At 43.5% G+C, this 17797-nt stretch overlaps 1 protein-coding gene across 1 annotated transcript in view; it reads left to right on the top strand.

Moving 5' to 3' along the window:
* Positions 1 to 17797, top strand: part of plxnb1b (plexin b1b) — a 123483-nt gene that overhangs the window by 86373 nt on the left and 19313 nt on the right. The window contains exons 9-23 of the mRNA XM_080728857.1: positions 3303 to 3411; positions 4080 to 4188; positions 4671 to 5711; positions 6307 to 6441; positions 7148 to 7276; positions 7656 to 7749; positions 9369 to 9535; positions 11360 to 11511; positions 12014 to 12119; positions 12972 to 13108; positions 13662 to 13838; positions 14363 to 14564; positions 14980 to 15222; positions 17043 to 17222; positions 17600 to 17748. Of these exons, the coding sequence (XP_080584983.1) occupies positions 3303 to 3411; positions 4080 to 4188; positions 4671 to 5711; positions 6307 to 6441; positions 7148 to 7276; positions 7656 to 7749; positions 9369 to 9535; positions 11360 to 11511; positions 12014 to 12119; positions 12972 to 13108; positions 13662 to 13838; positions 14363 to 14564; positions 14980 to 15222; positions 17043 to 17222; positions 17600 to 17748 (3130 nt within the window). The remainder of the gene's footprint in view (positions 1 to 3302; positions 3412 to 4079; positions 4189 to 4670; positions 5712 to 6306; positions 6442 to 7147; positions 7277 to 7655; positions 7750 to 9368; positions 9536 to 11359; positions 11512 to 12013; positions 12120 to 12971; positions 13109 to 13661; positions 13839 to 14362; positions 14565 to 14979; positions 15223 to 17042; positions 17223 to 17599; positions 17749 to 17797) is intronic.

The following is a 17797-nucleotide window of genomic DNA, read 5'->3' as shown; positions in this document are numbered from 1 at the left end:
CTGAACTCTCTCTCTCTCCTAGGAGACTTGGACCGAGTAGAAAAAAATTGTGAAAAATTGTGACTAATCATGAACATTAGTGAGGACCTATTATATGAAGACAGGTTGAAAAGTGGTGAACTACTCCTTTAAGTACAATTTTGAGGTATTTGTACTTTACATTCAGTATTTCCAATTTTCTATACTTTTACTTCTACTCCATCTCGGATCCAAGTTTTGAGCTTTTACTCCACTACATTTATTTGAAAATGTATAAATATATATAAATATATAGATGTAAATTATAATATTATAAAACATACATAAACCAATTTAGCCCTATTTTATACCTTAGCTATTTGAAAATGGCCGATCTGCAAACTCACAACTTTTACTTTTGTTCTTTAAGTAAATTTTTTGAAAAAAACACTTTTACACTTTTACTTTACTTTAGTTTACCAGTACTTTGACTTGTAAAAGAGTATTTCTATATGACAGTATTGATACTTTTACTTGAGTAAAGAATTTGAGTACTTTTTTCCACCACTGTGTGATGGTCCATGGCTACCAGTTCAGCCTCTGTTGTCATGTAGGTCAGTGGTTCTATAATAAATAAAATAATCATATATTAACTGGGGACCCCCGCCCTGACACTAAGAGTTGAGGCATTACATTTTTCGTTCTATTGTGAAAATAGCTGATCTATATGCTCACAATGCCTCGCCCAATTTCAGCCTCTAATATTTGACAATTTGGCCAATGTTTAATTATTATTATTATTTTTTTAATTGTCACTTTAGAAATGTGCAGATACTCTCTATACACTTAAACCTTATGCTGGTTTGTTTACTGTTGAGTGAGAAAACAGTGTTGCACATTCATTTTATTCATCTGGGGGTCACGACCCACAGGTTGAGAACCTCTGACGTAGGTTTGCAGATAGAGCACCTGGCCCAAACCTCTTCCCGAGGTTAGCTTAAACAGCAGGGGACTAATCTCTTGTTTGTGACTAAACGGCTCCAGTACCCAGTCATTACGGTCACTGTGCTCCAGTATGCAGCTGTAAGCCTCAGAGGCGGCGTTGGGCTGTGTAATGGTGCTGCAAGGTCAGAACAGCTCAGTGGTGAAGGTTAAGTCATTTTGTTTGTTGGGGAACAAGAGGTATGCAAAATACGTGGTGGTATCTTTAAAACAGATGCACACTATTTCTGAATACGAATCTCTCTCTCGCTCACTCTCTCTAACACAGATGTTCTCAATCTGTGGGTCGGGACCCCCGAAATTATTTTCTGGGGTCCCCAGATGATTAGCTTAATGTGCAACATTGTTTTCTCACTCAACAGTAAACAAACCAACATAACATTCAAGTGTATAGAGGGTATCTGCACATTTTTCACATCGTCAGTGACGATTTGCAGACTTTTAATACCTCTAAAATGACAAATTAAACATTGGCCAATTGTCAAATATTAGAAGCAGAAATTGTGAAAATAGCAGATCTACATGGTCACAACGCCTCGCAACAGAACCGTGTTATACACTAAATGTAATGCCTCAACTCTTAGTGCTTTTCAGGGTCAAATATGAGTTAAAATATGATTATTTCAGCGGTCGCGGCCTGAAAAGGTTGAGAACCACTGCTCTAACACATACATACACACACACACGCACGCACACTCACACTCAGTATCTTCTCTCTCCCCTCTCGCTTTCTTTCTCTCTGTCTATCTCACACACGTGCACTGCACACACAGAGTTGTATATAATTCAACTCTCTTCACATAATCCCGTACCAAAAACCTTTCTCCACCCCAACCCCCCATCTCACTCTGGTTCCCATGTGAATGCGCTCACATTGATGTGTCAGGCCTGTTATGGTTCTCAGGCTGCAGGGTTAGGGGCAGGCAGCCTGGGGGGTATTAGCTTGTGAGATAGACACACAAGACGGAAGACCATCAGATCCCACAGGCATTATCTAGGGATCCAGCCAGAGCTTACCTTCACTAAAGGAGGGTTAGGACGGGCACTGACTTAATATGGGCCGGAGACACAGCTGATTGCCTCTAAGACACTATTGGCTGATGGTTTTGCAAAAAAGGCCGCTCAGGTTATTTTTTTCCTCATGTGTTTTTGATAATAGAGATTGCTTTTATCTTTTGATATATTGGCAACGAAGATTATTAATATTTTTCCTGACCTCCCCGATTTTACGCACCAAAATGATTGCACCAAAACAATTCAAGTTGCTGCTTCTGTAAGAACAAAGCAAAATAAAAAATAAACATTGCTTGAGGTATGGTAAGGTAAGGACTTTTTTAATTGCAGAATGAAACCTCCTGAGAATAAAACAAACCATATGGAGCTTTCTGTCATTGTTCTTAGTGGACAAAATAACACATTTAAAGATGCAGACACTTTATTTCAGCAATATTGACTGATAAACGTCAGTTAGTGATTTTTGTTGTCGCAATGATTGTGTCTGCGAGCACCAAGTGTTCATGTAATGTGTGTATTGTTTATACACAGTTCTAATAGACACATAATCTCTATATAATACGACTCCTGAGTGCTCAACATGTGGTCAGAATACAGTAGGCCTGCCGAGCCATGAACTCTGTTCTGTTTACGTCTGGGCTCCTTGCGGGGCGAGTGCACATGGTCTTTATTAGGGAGGGCTCTGTGTTTTGGCTGTCCAGACAGACAGCCAAAACCTTCTCCCACGTTCCCCTCCCCTCTCCGTGTTTGGAAGAACACCATGCTTTGGGACAGACTCTTCCTAAAACTTGATGTGTTTCGTGAATCTAAAAGAAGATAAGCCTGGTCAAATATTTTCATTGCCTGTTTGCAAGGCTCTGTAGCTCAGTGGTTCTCAACCTGTGGGTCGGGGCAATTATTTTGGGGGGTCCCCAGATGATCAACTTAATGTGAAATGTTTTCTCACTCAACAGTGAACAAACCAACTTAAAGTTTAAGTGTATAGAGGGTATCTGCACGTCTAAAGTGACAATTTAAGGACTTTTCATCTAAAATTATTCATTGGTCAAATTGTCAAATATTAGAGGCTGAAATTGTGAAAATAGCTTGTAGATCTACTATTTTCACAATAGAACCATGTTATACAAAATGTAATGCCTCAACTCTTAATGCTCGTCAGGGTGGGGGTGTCCCCAGTTAAAATGATTATTTTGGGTGTCACGGCCTGAAATGGTTGAGGACCACTGCTGTAGCTAACTAAAACATAATGTTAACGTTTTTATTTATTATTATTTTTCTCTCATAGTTTGCTCTCTCATTGATTGTGTCCTTCCTCTCTCTCGCCTCAGATTTTGTCACGGTCACCTTGTCAGTCCGCTTTGGTGATGTCATCGTCACAGAGAAGGCTTTCACCTTCTATGACTGTACAGCGGTGAAAGAACTGTCTGGCAGCATGCAGTAAGTCACGGCACATGATCTACAGTACATCTTCTTCTTTTGCCCGGTTACATTTTCTCTCTTGTTTCTCGTTATGCTTCTGTATCCCAAATCATTCAATTTCCTGTGTGCTTTATTCTGCACACTGAAAAATAACCAAAGCAAAGACTGACGCAAACCTATAGGTGACATTTCAGGGGAATTGAACTGACCAACAATTGTGAATTGTAAAATGGCCGTCCATCTGGTCTAATCCAAAGAATAGTTCTATAGCCTGTGTGTGCTCCTTCTTCCCCCTTATCTCCTGTGCTGTGTTGCCACGTATGTTCACTCAATTATCCAGTCTCTGCTCGTCTGTTTGTCATCTCCATGTTTCCAACCACTATGATAAGGAAGTAGGAGTCGAGGTGAAATTTAATTAAAGCACTGACCTTTCGTACCACTGGGGGCAGATTGGTAGAAATTGGATTATTCTGTCTACCTCCTGTGCTTTCCCTTACCTTTTTTTAATCTTGCATATAAAAAACGGTGCCTCTCTCTGTACCTCTGTAAAGTTACCTCCACTAGTCTTTTCCCTCCTTCCCTCTATTTCCCTCTGTTTTTGAAGGACTTTACAGAAGTAATGTTATTTGACTAATAACCTAAGTGAACATTTGACATGCTAACATTTCCGTTTGTCTTATTTCCAGTTGTCGTGGTTGCGTGTTGAGCCAATGGGGATGTAACTGGTGTGTGCACAAGCACTCGTGCACTCATAAGCCCACTTGTGAAGAAGGAGTTATCATTTACAACCAGCATGTAAGTTAATAATATAAGATCAAATGATCAGTGTTAACGCAGTAAAGAACTGACCTTAACAAAACAGACTTAGAAGAATTACATATGGACAACTCCCAAAATCCAGTTTTGATTCGAGAGTAACATTTACAGTTTTACACAAAATGCACGTCTGTTAGTTGTCGCTTAATACTGTAGTGTAGAGTAATGAGAAAATGAGGTAGAAGTGTATATTCAAAGGTTTACACAAATGTTTTCACTGTGCCTCATATTCCAACGCAAGCATACATCGTATTTAACAAATAATCACCTCCATTTAGCCATGTGCATGAGTCATAAGTGATGGTAACACGATAACACCAGGCTATGTGTTTCACATTTGCGTTTCATGTCAGCCTATTTAAGTTCAGTCGTTTTCATCTTTTTCTTTAGCAGTTTTCATTTTTATTTTGGTCTCACCCTCTCCCCCATGTCTTTCCCGCCCCCGCACCCAACCCCCCCAGTTTAAACTTCCCACCTCAGCTCCTCCCACAACCAAAGCCATTAAAGTTGCCACGACCCCCGCAGCTACAACGGTCGCCCCAACGACCACCACCACACTCCCTACCACCACTACAACAACTACAACTACTGCCATAACAACAACCAAAGCCCCTACGACTGTAGCCACCACTCAAATGGCTACAACAACTCCCATACCCACCACCACCTCCACCACCACCACCACACAGCCCACGACCACCACAACTGAACCCACCAAGCCACCCACAACATCTCCACCCACCCAGCCACCGCCCACCCTGCCGCCCACCACGCTGGCACCAACCACGACCCAGCTGCCTGTGCCCGAGGTTGCCACAGGGGAAGAAGAGGATTATAGCAAAGCAGAGGAGCTTGTCATGGCATCTGAAGCTGGAAGTGAAGCTGAAGGCCCTGCTGTTACGCCGGCTGACACAGAGGTTGCCGCTGACACAGAGTTGGCACCCGTCACAGCAGCAATGGACGACTCGCCACTGTCCGACCCAGGCGCCGTGATGCCCCTCATGATCCCTGCCCCCGAGGAGTCAGCCCCTCTGGAGGTGGTAACCGAGTCGCCCCCTAGCAGTGCCCAAGAAGCAGAGGAAGGGCTGAGCCCAACGGAGGCCCCCATTGAGACCACCCAGGGCTTCTCAGGCTATGCCCTGCCCACCCCCTTCCCTATGGGGGAGCCAGCTGAGTCTGAGCCCGACTTCAACCTGGACCTGACAGAGCCCCCTACACCCATACCCCGTCAGGACGTACAGCTCCCCACCGAGGCAGGCGACCCGGATGCCAACCCGGAAGTGCTCATCCTGCCGAAGGAGGAAGTAGAGGGCAAGGTCGAGGGCAAGGTCGAGGGCAAGGTCGAGGCCGCCTCCGAGGCGGAGAACGACACGACGACCTTCTCGGCCACCGTGCTGTCGGGCGACGGGGAAGTTGAACATGCTCCTCCTTCCTACCCTCGCCTGATGGACGCCGACTCGGAGCTGGACTACCAGTATGACTCGGCAGATGCCCTCCTCCCGGTGAGTTCCGGCCCTCTCAGCTGTTCTTCGCCTTCCCAGCTCTTGACTGGACTCCGTTCTCAGTTGTAAAATCCCTCCTCAACCGCCGTCTACACTCGCTCCCTTGCTTTTCCTCTCACTCTCTCCTCTCAACTGTGTTGTTTTTGTTTTTTGGGCTTCTGCTTTGGACTCTGTTGTGAAATACACAAGAAAGGTCCCCTCACCAGCAATGAGTGGTTGTGTTATTATTTTTTTGTCATGTGTGAATGTTTCGCGTTTTATTATTATTTAATGGCCCATGTTTGTTAACAATTCAGCCGTCATACTTATTATTACTCACTTAAAAAGACAGTTTGGGATGTTTCTGTGTATGATTTGTCTGGCTGGGCTATGTTTGTGTGTGTGTGTGTGTGTGTGTGTGTGTGTGTGTGTGTGTGTGTGTGTGTGTGTGTGTGTGTGTGTGTGTGTGTGTGTGTGTGTGTGTGTGTGTGTGTGTGTGTGTGTGTGTGTGTGTGTGTGTGTGTGTGTGTGTGTGTGTGTGTGTGTGTGTGTGTGTGTGTGTGTGTGGTGTGTGTGTCTGTCTGTATAACGTGGCTGCTGTGTGTCTGGACCACAGGGTGACGAGGGCTCGCTCGTTAGCTGGGGATCCTCAGCTTGTCCCTGTGTGGAGAAGGTGCAGGGCTCACCTCTGTTACCTGTCAAAGTTGAAAAGAAGATCACTTTACTGGCCCGCAACCTACATCTCTATCAGGTAATACACACTCGCATCAATTATAATAAAATAACTTAATTATGCTGCATTGGCCAACAGTGCAAAGTACTTCACAAACATAAAATTGTGTGTACACTTGTGCCACGCGCATAACAAAATAGAAAATGCATATACAGTATAAACACGCACGCACACACACACACACACACACACACACACACACACACACACACACACACACACACACACACACACACACACACACACACACACACACACACACATACACACACACACACACACCATGCATACTCTCACTGAAACACTGACAGTAACTATTTTTAAACTCATACACATGAGCGCGCGCACACAAACGTATCTATCGCCGATACCCAGCTTGCCTTGGGTTTGTATCGAAGTGTCCTTGTGCAAAACGCTGATCCCCTAACTGCTCCCAATGAGCAGGTTAATGAATCTAATGCACTTGGTATTAAATGAGCTATAGAAAAAGCACCATTTACCTTTTATTTATATAAAAGCAAAATATATAGCACTCTCATTTGCACTCACGTACAGTATATATAAAATCACACATGTCAATTTATTATACTTATACGCACTACAGCGTATTAGTTAGCTTGGAGATCCTTGTGTGAGCATAATAAAGTACGCATAACAGATGAAAATGCATGGTGAAATCATTGTATGCGGACCAGTGACTCTTCCATTCCACTGTGGTGTTCAGGACGAAGACCTGAGTCAGGACTATGAGTGTGTGTTGGTGATCGAGGGGAGGACGGTGGTTGTGGACGCCTACGTGGAGACGGATGAGATGAACCCATCTCTCTTTGACATCACCTGTCAGCTACACCAGGTCTGAGTCTCACAGTCACACATCTCATACATCAAATTATTTAATTAATGAATTAATGCTGTCATAACCGATATGGGCATATCCTGCCTTTAGTCCCAACATTTTCTATTCCTGTTTTTGGTTAGACATGATCATTGCTCTGTATTTCAGATAACTTCACAACACATGCTTTGAAATGTTGGTATTTTGAGGGAAATATAAAAGGATAGCTAAAAACTATAAACCAAAAATCAATCAATACTTTCTCATACCTTCCATCGGACCTGCCAATATCACATGACATTTTAACGCCAAAAGTGTATACATGTGTACATTTGTACACTCTCAGAGTTGAATTAACCGTCCAGATCTGACTGTATGGTGTTGTTTGGTTGTTCAGTACTCGTACACGGCTGTGGTGGAGGAGTACAACGCCATGGTGTACGTGAAGAGGAGGGACACCTTCCATGTTGACAGTGCTCCTGACCTCTATGGTGAGTTCTACACTGCATGACAGTGGTAAAGTTTATTTTTTAAACCATTCTAACTAGGCTGCCTTTTCTTCTTTTTATCTAGATATATAATATAGAGAGTGTCATGAACCTGACTCGGTGTTCAGACAAAATTTAGGGATAACACAGATATCTTAAAAAACATTATTTATTAAATAGATACATTAAGACAATAACCAAATAGCAAAATGGTTATGGAGTGTGCTAGTTTGTAGAATCAGTGGTGTAGGTGAGTGGATGTGTGTATAAAGTCTGGTGTTGTTGGGTGATGGATGAGTGGGAGGCCGTCACAAGAGATGGGAAGAAAGGGGGAAATGACAGGCATGACAACTTGTCACCTTTCGTTGAAATAAATTAAAAAAAGATACATTGTGAATCAGAAATGGATCACCTACTGTACATGCAGAACCGATGAGAAGCTGTTTTTGGGGAGGGGGCACTCAAAGTGAAAGAGTGCTGCATGTCTACTCAAAGTGAAAGAGTGCTGCATGTCTACTCAAAGTGAAAGAGTGATGCATATCTTCTCAAAGTGAAAGAGTGCTGCATGTCTACTCAAAGTGAAAGAGTGATGCATGTCTAGTCTACTCAAAGTGAAAGAGTGTGATTCATTTGTCCATAGAGTGGTCTGGTGGTGTCCTATCTGTGTAGATGGCTGCTGGCCGAATGTCATTATGATCTGTCATCATACAATTTATTCCTGTGCTGAGTGATGTGTTTGGAAGCACGTGAATCGACAAAAGCAGGCTAGTTTACATTCAGAATGAGGGATTTAGGAGAAAATAATGCATTGTTAGTGAACGAGGTTGATGCAGGGATTAATTGACTAAAATACATTAATTATGCTAGTCCACTAACATTGACGAAGACCTGTGTGACGAAACACGTCTGTTTTGTAGACTGCTGTTGCAGATCATAAACATTATTAAAAAAGACTCCTAAGACTATGTTCTTTATAATGACTGTAGCCAGGAGCCTTCTACCAAGAGAGGAATCACCCCCAGACCCCAGTCTGTCTTTTCGCTCTCTTCACATTCTTCTTCCCTCTGGCTAGAATCGAACTGGGGACGTTGGAGATTATTTGGTCATCGACTGGCACGTTCCTGAGATTTTTTTTTTGTTGCTTTCTATGCTTTTCAGTTCTAATGTACTGTAAAGAAAAAAAGAGCCAACATGCAGATTGAGCTCCAGCCAGGCAGCTGTGTTATTACTGGGGGCTGTAACATAGTGTTCCGTGTCATACTAGTGGTTGTTTATCTACTGTCAACATATGGATAATGTCCTCCGCTCTGCGCTTCCCCAAGGACAGAAAGAACAATGCCTTGACACACACACACACACACACACACACACACACACACACACACACACACACACACACACACACACACACACACACACACACACACACACACACACACACACAGCTTGTACAGCTTCTCTCACTCTTTCTCTCACCTGCTTCTTCTAATTGATCTCTTGCTCTTTCTCGCTCGCTTCTCTCGTATTGCGCCTCCGTTCGCACATAGCACTCCCACTTTCATACGCACAGCACCCCCGGTTCAACCACTGTATTCACCTACTGTGTTCTAATCCCCTCCCAGTGACCCTGTACAACTGTTCAGTGGGGCGTTCAGACTGCAGCCGCTGCCACACGGCTCACCACAAGTATGGCTGTGTGTGGTGTGGAGGTGCCAAGGCCAACTGTCTGTACTCTGACTCCTGCAGTGAGCCCATAGAGAGGACCTGTCCCGCCCCGGTCATACACACCGTGAGTACCACTGCTCTGACACAGCACCCTGGCACCCTTTCACAAGTGCCCTGCATCAGCCTCTTTAAAGTGCTCTAATACAGTGGTTCTCAACCTTTTCAGGCCGCAACTCCCAAAATGATAATATTTTAACTGGGGACCCCCCCCCCAGTGGGCCCCTACCCTGACGAGCACTAAGAGTTGAGGCATTACATTTTGTATGACACGGTTCTATTGTGAAAATAGCAGATCTACATGCTCACAACGCCTCGCAACGTGAGGCGTTTTGAGCATGTACAATTTCTGCTTCTAATATTTGACAATTTGGCCAGTATATCATTTGTCATTTTAGAGGTACTAAAAAGTCCTTAAATTGTCACTTTAGAAACATGCAGATACCGTCTATAAACTTAAACTTCATGTTGGGGCACCCGCTGGCCTGGTGGTCAAGGCGCATACCACATACTAGGCCATGATGCCTGCTGGCGTCGCCGGTTCGATTCCCGATCCGGACGACCTTTGCCGCATGTCATTCCCCATCTCTCTCCCCATTTCCTGTCAGTCTACTGTCCTGTCAATAAAGGCATAAAAAGCCCCCCCCCCCCAAAAAAAAAAAAAAAAAAAAAAAAAAAAAATCTTTAAACTTCATGTTGGTTTGTTCACTGTTGAGAGAGAAAACAATGTTGCACATTAAGCTAATCATCTGGGGACCCCCCAAATGTATTTGGGGACCCCACTGGGGGTCCCGACCAACAGGTTGAGAACCACTGCTCTAAAAAACAATGACAACGCAACAAAATTATATTCTTCCTGTTGGCCAAGTCTGTAGGAAGTTAACTGCTATTGCTTTCCATCCCAGATGATTTGGGGGCGTCTAGGTCAATTTAGAAAATAAGCTCTGTAATCAACCAAGACTTATGGTATTAACACGTTTTGTTCAACAAGATAATCTACACAGATCAACATACTTTCTTTGAAGCCAGAAAGCGGCTTCAAAATTCAAGGTTGAGATATCAACAGGTGCAATTTTTGTCGTGGAACAACACATAAAGGCTTATGTTAACCAAAGACATGTTTTCGGTGTAAATCGAAAACCCTTTGTCTTTGGAAATCCAATGAGGGAAACTCACTTAGGACTGTACTACAAATTGTAGTACTATATTGACGCGAGACTACTGACAAAGTATATGGCCAGACATACAGGACATACTGTATATTTGTGCAAAATGAATATTCCTGAACATACTGCACATTCAGAGCTCACCAGCTCATAGGAAGTATTGTAGAATGTACTGTATGTTAATGACAGTGTTGGAGAAGTATAAGTGCCTGGGTCCCATGCTTACAGAAGTAGTTATTACAAAAGGGACTAACATGCTACTGGGGAACAACCCTTGGTTGTACTGGGCATACTGTTTAGGCAACGTAGTTGTATGAATATATATTGCATAAGTAATATTGATTAGGGAAGTATACAGTAATTTCCTCAAAGTGTTAATTAAACTCTGGGAGTGTACAAAATAACCAAATCAGATGACAAACGGATAAATGAACACTGAGGTCTTTTACTGTATATTATTAAAGTCCAAACCGTTCTGGAATAAAGTACCTTACCTGAGGACCTAGTTTATTAAAGCACTATTTTCAATTTGTTCCATACAGATAAAACTATTTTTGTAGATAGCGTTCCCAGCAGCAACTCTCCAGCTCCATCTAGTTTCTGTTTACTTACATGGCACACATACTTGTACACCTTCTAGGTTCCACAGGTTCCACAGATCTAATTTGTATCATATATATATATATATAGTTCCCGCTCTAACATTGTTGTCACATCCCTTTCAGATTGAGCCATTGTCCGGCCTGTTGGAAGGGGGGACAGTTGTCACCATCTCGGGCTCGAACTTGGGCCAGAAGGCGGACGACATCCTCAAGTCGGTGTCAGTAGCAGGGGTTCCCTGTGCTGTTATCCCCAACCTTTATGAGATATCCACCAGGTACACAGTGGTTGCTGCAGGTGGCTGTGTTGGTTTGGTGGGGTTTTGTGTGGCTGTATTGTTTTTTTCATTGCTACTGACATTCAAAAGCCTACAGTTGTCAAGAGGTCTTATTATATGTTATATTCTGCTAATTTGGACGTTTCTGCACAAATTGATGGATACCTTCATGGGCTGGGCAAAATGACATGTCATTATAGAGTTCGAAATCCATTTTAAATGGATTGTCTTGCTTCAGAAATGCTTGGCCCTCAGTCTGGATAAGAAGCTCTTAGTTTTAATTCCTGACATTATGACCTTTTGAAATGGCAAACCCTTCATCCAACAGCAGTGTTTTACGAAGGTGTTTGTGTGTAGCAGTGTGCACGTGGCAGAGTGTGAAAGGTTTTTGTTGTTTTTTGGGGGTATTATTAAGGTTTAAGGTCTTTATTGATCACACGATACTGCTGGTTGCTGTACATTTCAAAATAATATAGAAATACATATATTCTTTTCCCTCCAGGATAGTGTGCCGGACCAAGGCTAGCGGAGGAGAGAAGATGGGCCACGTGTCTGTTGAGGTGAACGGAGGAGGGACTGGCTGGTCCAGCCAGGAATTCAGCTACCAGGTGATCATTCATAACAGCATTAAACCTGGTACAAAGGACCACTTCACTCATTTTCAACCTATCCTCACCTTTGCTCATTTTAATATGGTACTACTGTTCTTTTCTCACTGGTAGGCAGTAGGGCTGTCACGATTATGACATTTTACATGACGATTAATTGTCACTCAAAAAAATTCGATTAACGATTTAATTGTGTTTTTGTCGTTGACAATTACATTTCTGTTTGGCTTTTAGGCTTTGAAGTTGCACATGGTAGATATGACACATGACCTAAATATCCAAAGAAATTACTGACATATTTGACAACTTTATACTTAAAAAAGAACATTGATAGTGGAAATAGCCAATCTACAAGCCCACAACGCGTCGCGATGCGACACATTGTGAGCTTGTAGATCTACTATTTCCACTATTTTTGACATTTTTTTAAATATATGAACTTTTTTCAACATGGAAACGATTATGATGATTATGAATAATAATCGCGATTATGTCAAATAATTGTGATTAGATGATTATTATGTAATAATTCTGACAGCCCTAGTAGGCGGGTTTCTGAGCTGTCGTCAGCCCTCTGCTCTGAGACACAGAGTAGACAAAAATGGTACCATATTATCATGAGCATCATTGAGGACCAGTTATATGAAGACAGGTTGAAAATGTGTGAAGTGGTCCTTTATGCTCGATTGAATATTTTACTGCAATAACAGATATAAAAGCATTCTGTGACCTTGTAGATTGGCTATTATTATTTGTTTAATTAAAAATCACACATCAGCTGCATATTTGCTGATACATATGTTGTTAAATAATGGCCCTATTCTTGATCCATATCCCCTGCTCCCCCCATAGGACCCCTTTGTGATGGGAGTGTCTCCAGAAAGGGGGCCCAAGGCAGGGGGCACATCTTTGACAATCACTGGCCGCAACCTGCTGACCGGCCGCCCCACAGAGCTGTCTATAACCGTGGGAGGAGTGCCATGTAGCATGTGAGTCACACGCAATACATGCATGTTAGTGATGTATTTGGCACGCACGCACGCACGCACGCACGCACGCACGCACACACACACACACAGACACAGACACAGACACAGACACAGACAGACAGAGCCAGTTATACAGTAATTAGTTTTCCCCAAGGGCTGAATTATGTCTAGGCTGTCTATGGCTGCCTATTGGGGAACCCTGCCATACAGTATGTTATAAACCAGTGTTTCTCAAACCTTTGCATTTCAAGGTCTCCCCTTAACTCTGACTGAGAACAAATGGTACCAACATGGAAAGAAACCCACAGAGTCCCTGGAATCCATTTTGAAAACCACTGTTATACAGACACACACACACACACACACACACACACACACACACACACACACACACACACACACACACACACACACACACACACACACACACACACACACACTTTGACACATTTCTCAATCTCTTAATCATCCTCCTCTTTCTCCTCTACAACCCACTGACCCACCCTCCCCTCCATTTCCATGGCCCTGTCTGACCCAACTGTTCCCCCTACAGGGCATCTGGGGTGCTGGAGGCCAGCGTAGTGTGTGTGACGGGCAGCGCTAATAAGACGGGCGCGCACCGTGTCACCCTGCACTACGGCAGCAGCCAGCGGCATCTGCACACCTCCGCCTACCACTACACCCACAACCCTAACATCACCTATGCCACGCCCAACAAGAGCTACCTGGAGTAAGTGTGTGTGTGTGCGCCTGGTGTTGTGAGTTTTAATCATAGTCTACAACACAGGTCTTCAAGGTTTTCAGGCCAAGGACCCCTTAGTTGAGAGAGAGATGAAGCTGGGACCATATCATAGATTCCATATAGTTTCATTGTTTGATAGCACAATCATCTGTGTATTTTGGATTCATGTCAATTTGTGTTTTCAGATATTTAACCACTTGAACCGTCAATACTTAATAAACTTGACCATTCACTCTGTACTTAGTCTGCTCTTTTTCCCCTCTACGTCAAACCTCTTTGCCGAAAATAGCCGATCTACAAGCTCACAACACCTCACAGTGCGAGGCGTTGTGAGCTTGTAGATCTGCTATTTTTGGCTAAAGTTCTCAGAATTTGGACGCTAGGGTTCAAGAAGCCTTAGTTTTAGTCATCATAGTTTGTTTTTTTTTGTCTGTGAAAAAAGGTAGTCGACGAATATGTTTCATCATATATTTTGTCGAGGGAATTAACACTGCTCTGTGCTCACTGTGCAGCGGAGGGCGTCAGATCTATGTATCGGGACATGACCTGGATGTGGTTCAGGAGCCCAGGATGGTGGTGAGCGTCTCTCCCTACGAGTCCTCCAGGAGGAGGAGGAGGAGGAGGAGCAGCAGGGCCTGGGGAGTGAGGAGGAGGCTGCCCAGAATGGTGCCTGATCCCAGCTGTCCTGAAGACCCATCCTGCTCTGTCAAGCAGGTGTGTGTCTTTCTTTTATGTCAAATGTTAAAATGAAATGCTATTTGTCATGTTACTCGAAATTTTCCATTTAAGCTTCAGAAGGTTAGCTTCTCACTGTGCAAACTTTCTTTATCATTATTCACTGTTATTAGTGTGATTGCCTATAGGGTAACCGGACTATTGTTCTTGTCCAGCTTTATTATTTCATCCTTAACCTTTTTTCTGTAACCCCTAAACCCCAAAAATCCATTGAGTTATTGGACTTTTTCTGTCCTTTTCAGACAGGATTGGTCAAGCTTCACCTGACATCACAATATATAGGCAACCACACCTCACCTTTCTAGTAAAGGACTTACTCTTAGAAGTAGCAGCTTTAATTCAACCATACGGCTGCTTCGAAACTTTGATCATTTTCTCTCCCTCCCTCTCTCAGTTCGGAGAGCGTTGTGAGGTCAACTCGTCCACGCTGATCCTGTGCCGCTCGCCCATGGTGGACTCGTCCGTGTGGGGGTCAAAGATCACGGTGGAATTCCTGCTGGACAACCTGCACTTTGACTTCAACAGCCTCAACCCCCAGGGCTTCAGCTACGAGCCCAACCCCAAACTGCAAGTCCTCAACGAGCAGGAACCGCTCAAGGCCTACCGCTACAACCCCGGCAGCTTCATCCAGCTAGAGGTAGGACCACAGGGAACGGGAGATGCTTATTGTTCAGAAGAGCGAGTGTTAGAATTACTCTGCCATTTCTCAAGATAACCTCCATTCGTCTGTTGTATGAAGTGCATTAAAAAAACACCAGCTACACCCATTTTCTATGCATTGATCGCGGGAGGAACCCTCCCTACACGCATAAAATTAATACTACAATACCCAGAAGTATAAGCTCTTGCCTCACAACATTCTCTGACTTGTGATGGGACAGATTGTTCCTGGCCAGCAGACTTGTACTCAGCCAGAGCATTGGCGCCATACCTGTGCCTCTCATCGTATTTCTCTGTGTTTGTATGTACTGTACAAACACATACAAAAAAAAAGAAATCTAAAATTAGATCAGGGCAAACACACAACAGCGTCCATAGAGTGCATATTCACAACAGTTTATGAGGTATTTCCATCATTATCCATTCGAAGCATTTCCGACACATCAACGTCCCTTAAGACTGAGAAGGCTAAAAGGCCCCCAAACACCATTGTACATTTCGCCTTTCTTCTTCAGAATATAAGTTATCTTTTCCATAGCACAAAAAATGCTTATTTCCCTGAGCCATTGCTCGCCCGTGGTCTTTGAATGTTCTGAATGAAAGAGCAATTGTGCGCTTTGCTTGGAGTAACATGTCCAAAGGAATTTGTTTTTTTCTTGCTATGACATTTTGTAAATGATTTGAGAGATCTCAGTCCAAAATCTCTCTGCATTCCCACATACAATTAAAAAGTGTTCCCTTTGACTGGTCACATTTAACGTAAATGTCTGGGATATCAATATTAAACCTATGCAGTTTAACTGGTGTTATATAAGTGCGCATCACCCAGTTATATTGTAACAGTCTTAATCTAGTATTTGCAGTTTGCCTATGTGCTGCATCACATATGGCCATAATGTATATTTAGTATATGATGACAGGGACTAGTTTTATGTTATCAAGGACTATGTTTACTTTGTTTAGTCAGTGAACACGACACATTGCAGTATGTGTACAGTATTTGTGGTAGTAAAGATGCATTAGTTATAATGGTACTGTATACGTTGTGGTAGCAACGCTAGCAGTAATGGTGGCAGTTGTAATGATAGCAGGAGCACTGTACAATTAGAGCTCTATAGAATAATAATAGTAATTTGGTCCGCACTCCTTTGCGGTATACTGTATGTCACTGTATATTTGCATATACAGCAAACGTTTGCATCTGCATTTAACCCCATCCTAAGTGTCAGGAGCAGTGGGCGCTGCTAGTGCAGCACCTCGGGGAGCAGTTAGGGGTTAAGTGTATCGCTCAGGGACACTTCGCCTCGTTGGCCGGCGCCGGGACACGAACCGGGGACCTATCCCAGGCGGATTCTCTACGTCAGGGGTGGGCAACTTTGATGATGGCGAGGGCCACTATATTTCCACCTTCACTCATGAGGGCCACATGGCATATTGCTGCGTCCTACGATCCTAGTATCTCATACAAAAGAAGCAAAAATAGCATTTAGTTATATACTCATGTTAACTTTATGAACTTAAATACAAATACATTGGACATAAAAAAAAATACATTTTAATACTATTAGTCATTAAGTTGACGGAATTAAAGCAGGTCATGTTTGGAATTCTTGTAACAGCTGAAATCAATAATATATCAGTATTCCAGTACCAACCCATGTATGCTCTACGTACACACTCAGCTATGGCCACCCCCCGATAGAAGCAATGGAGCTTCTTTAAAAGTTTAATAAAAGTTCTATTAAAATAATCACATTTTCCTTCTCACGCTCACATCTGACCGATCTCCGTCCACAGGGAGAGAACTTGGACCTGGCCATCACTAAGGAGGAGGTGGTGGTGTTGGTGGGGGAAGGGATCTGTGCTGTGAAGACTCTGACCAGAAACCATCTCTACTGTGAGCCCCCGCCCCAGCAGCCCGCTCCGGGTCCTCACGGCAAGAGACGCGAAGGCTCGGACAATCTGCCGGAGTTTACAGTGAGTCCCACCGTTACCAGTCCTCTTGGTTAGACGTACACTCTTATGATTACCCTGTCAGAGTTCAGTGAACACTCAGGATTTTATTGTGTAGGACACAAACCCACGTCAGAACGGCCCAAGTGTAGTGGAAACCCATCACTGTTCAAAGTGCAAGCTTTAGTTTAGTCGTGTGAAACCAGAGACATGTATTGCCTTTTAAGCCTGTGTGTGTGTGTGTGTGTGTGTGTGTGTGTGTGTGTGTGTGTGTGTGTGTGTGTGTGTGTGTGTGTGTGTGTGTGTGTGTGTGTGTGTGTGTGTGTGTGTGTGTGTGTGTGTGTGTGTGTGTGTGTGTGTGTGTGTGTGTGTGTGTGTGTGTGTGTGTGTGTGTGTTTTAGGTCCATATGGGCAACTTGAACTTCTCCCTGGGCAAGGTGCAGTATGACAGCCTCAGTCTGGCCACCTTTCCCCTGGAGGCCCAGATAGGAGTTGGGGTCGGAGCCTCCATCGTGGCCCTCATTGTCCTCATCATTGTGCTTATCTACAGGTGGGTGGATGGATTCTCTATTTATGTGTGTGAGCAGCAGTGTGAATGC

The sequence above is a fragment of the Nannobrachium achirus genome (assembly GCF_963921795.1).
Source record: "Nannobrachium achirus genome assembly, chromosome: 6".
Lineage (NCBI taxonomy): Eukaryota > Metazoa > Chordata > Actinopteri > Myctophiformes > Myctophidae > Nannobrachium > Nannobrachium achirus.
The sequence above is the reverse complement of the archived record's forward strand: the minus strand, read 5'-3'. Positions and strand labels throughout refer to the sequence as shown.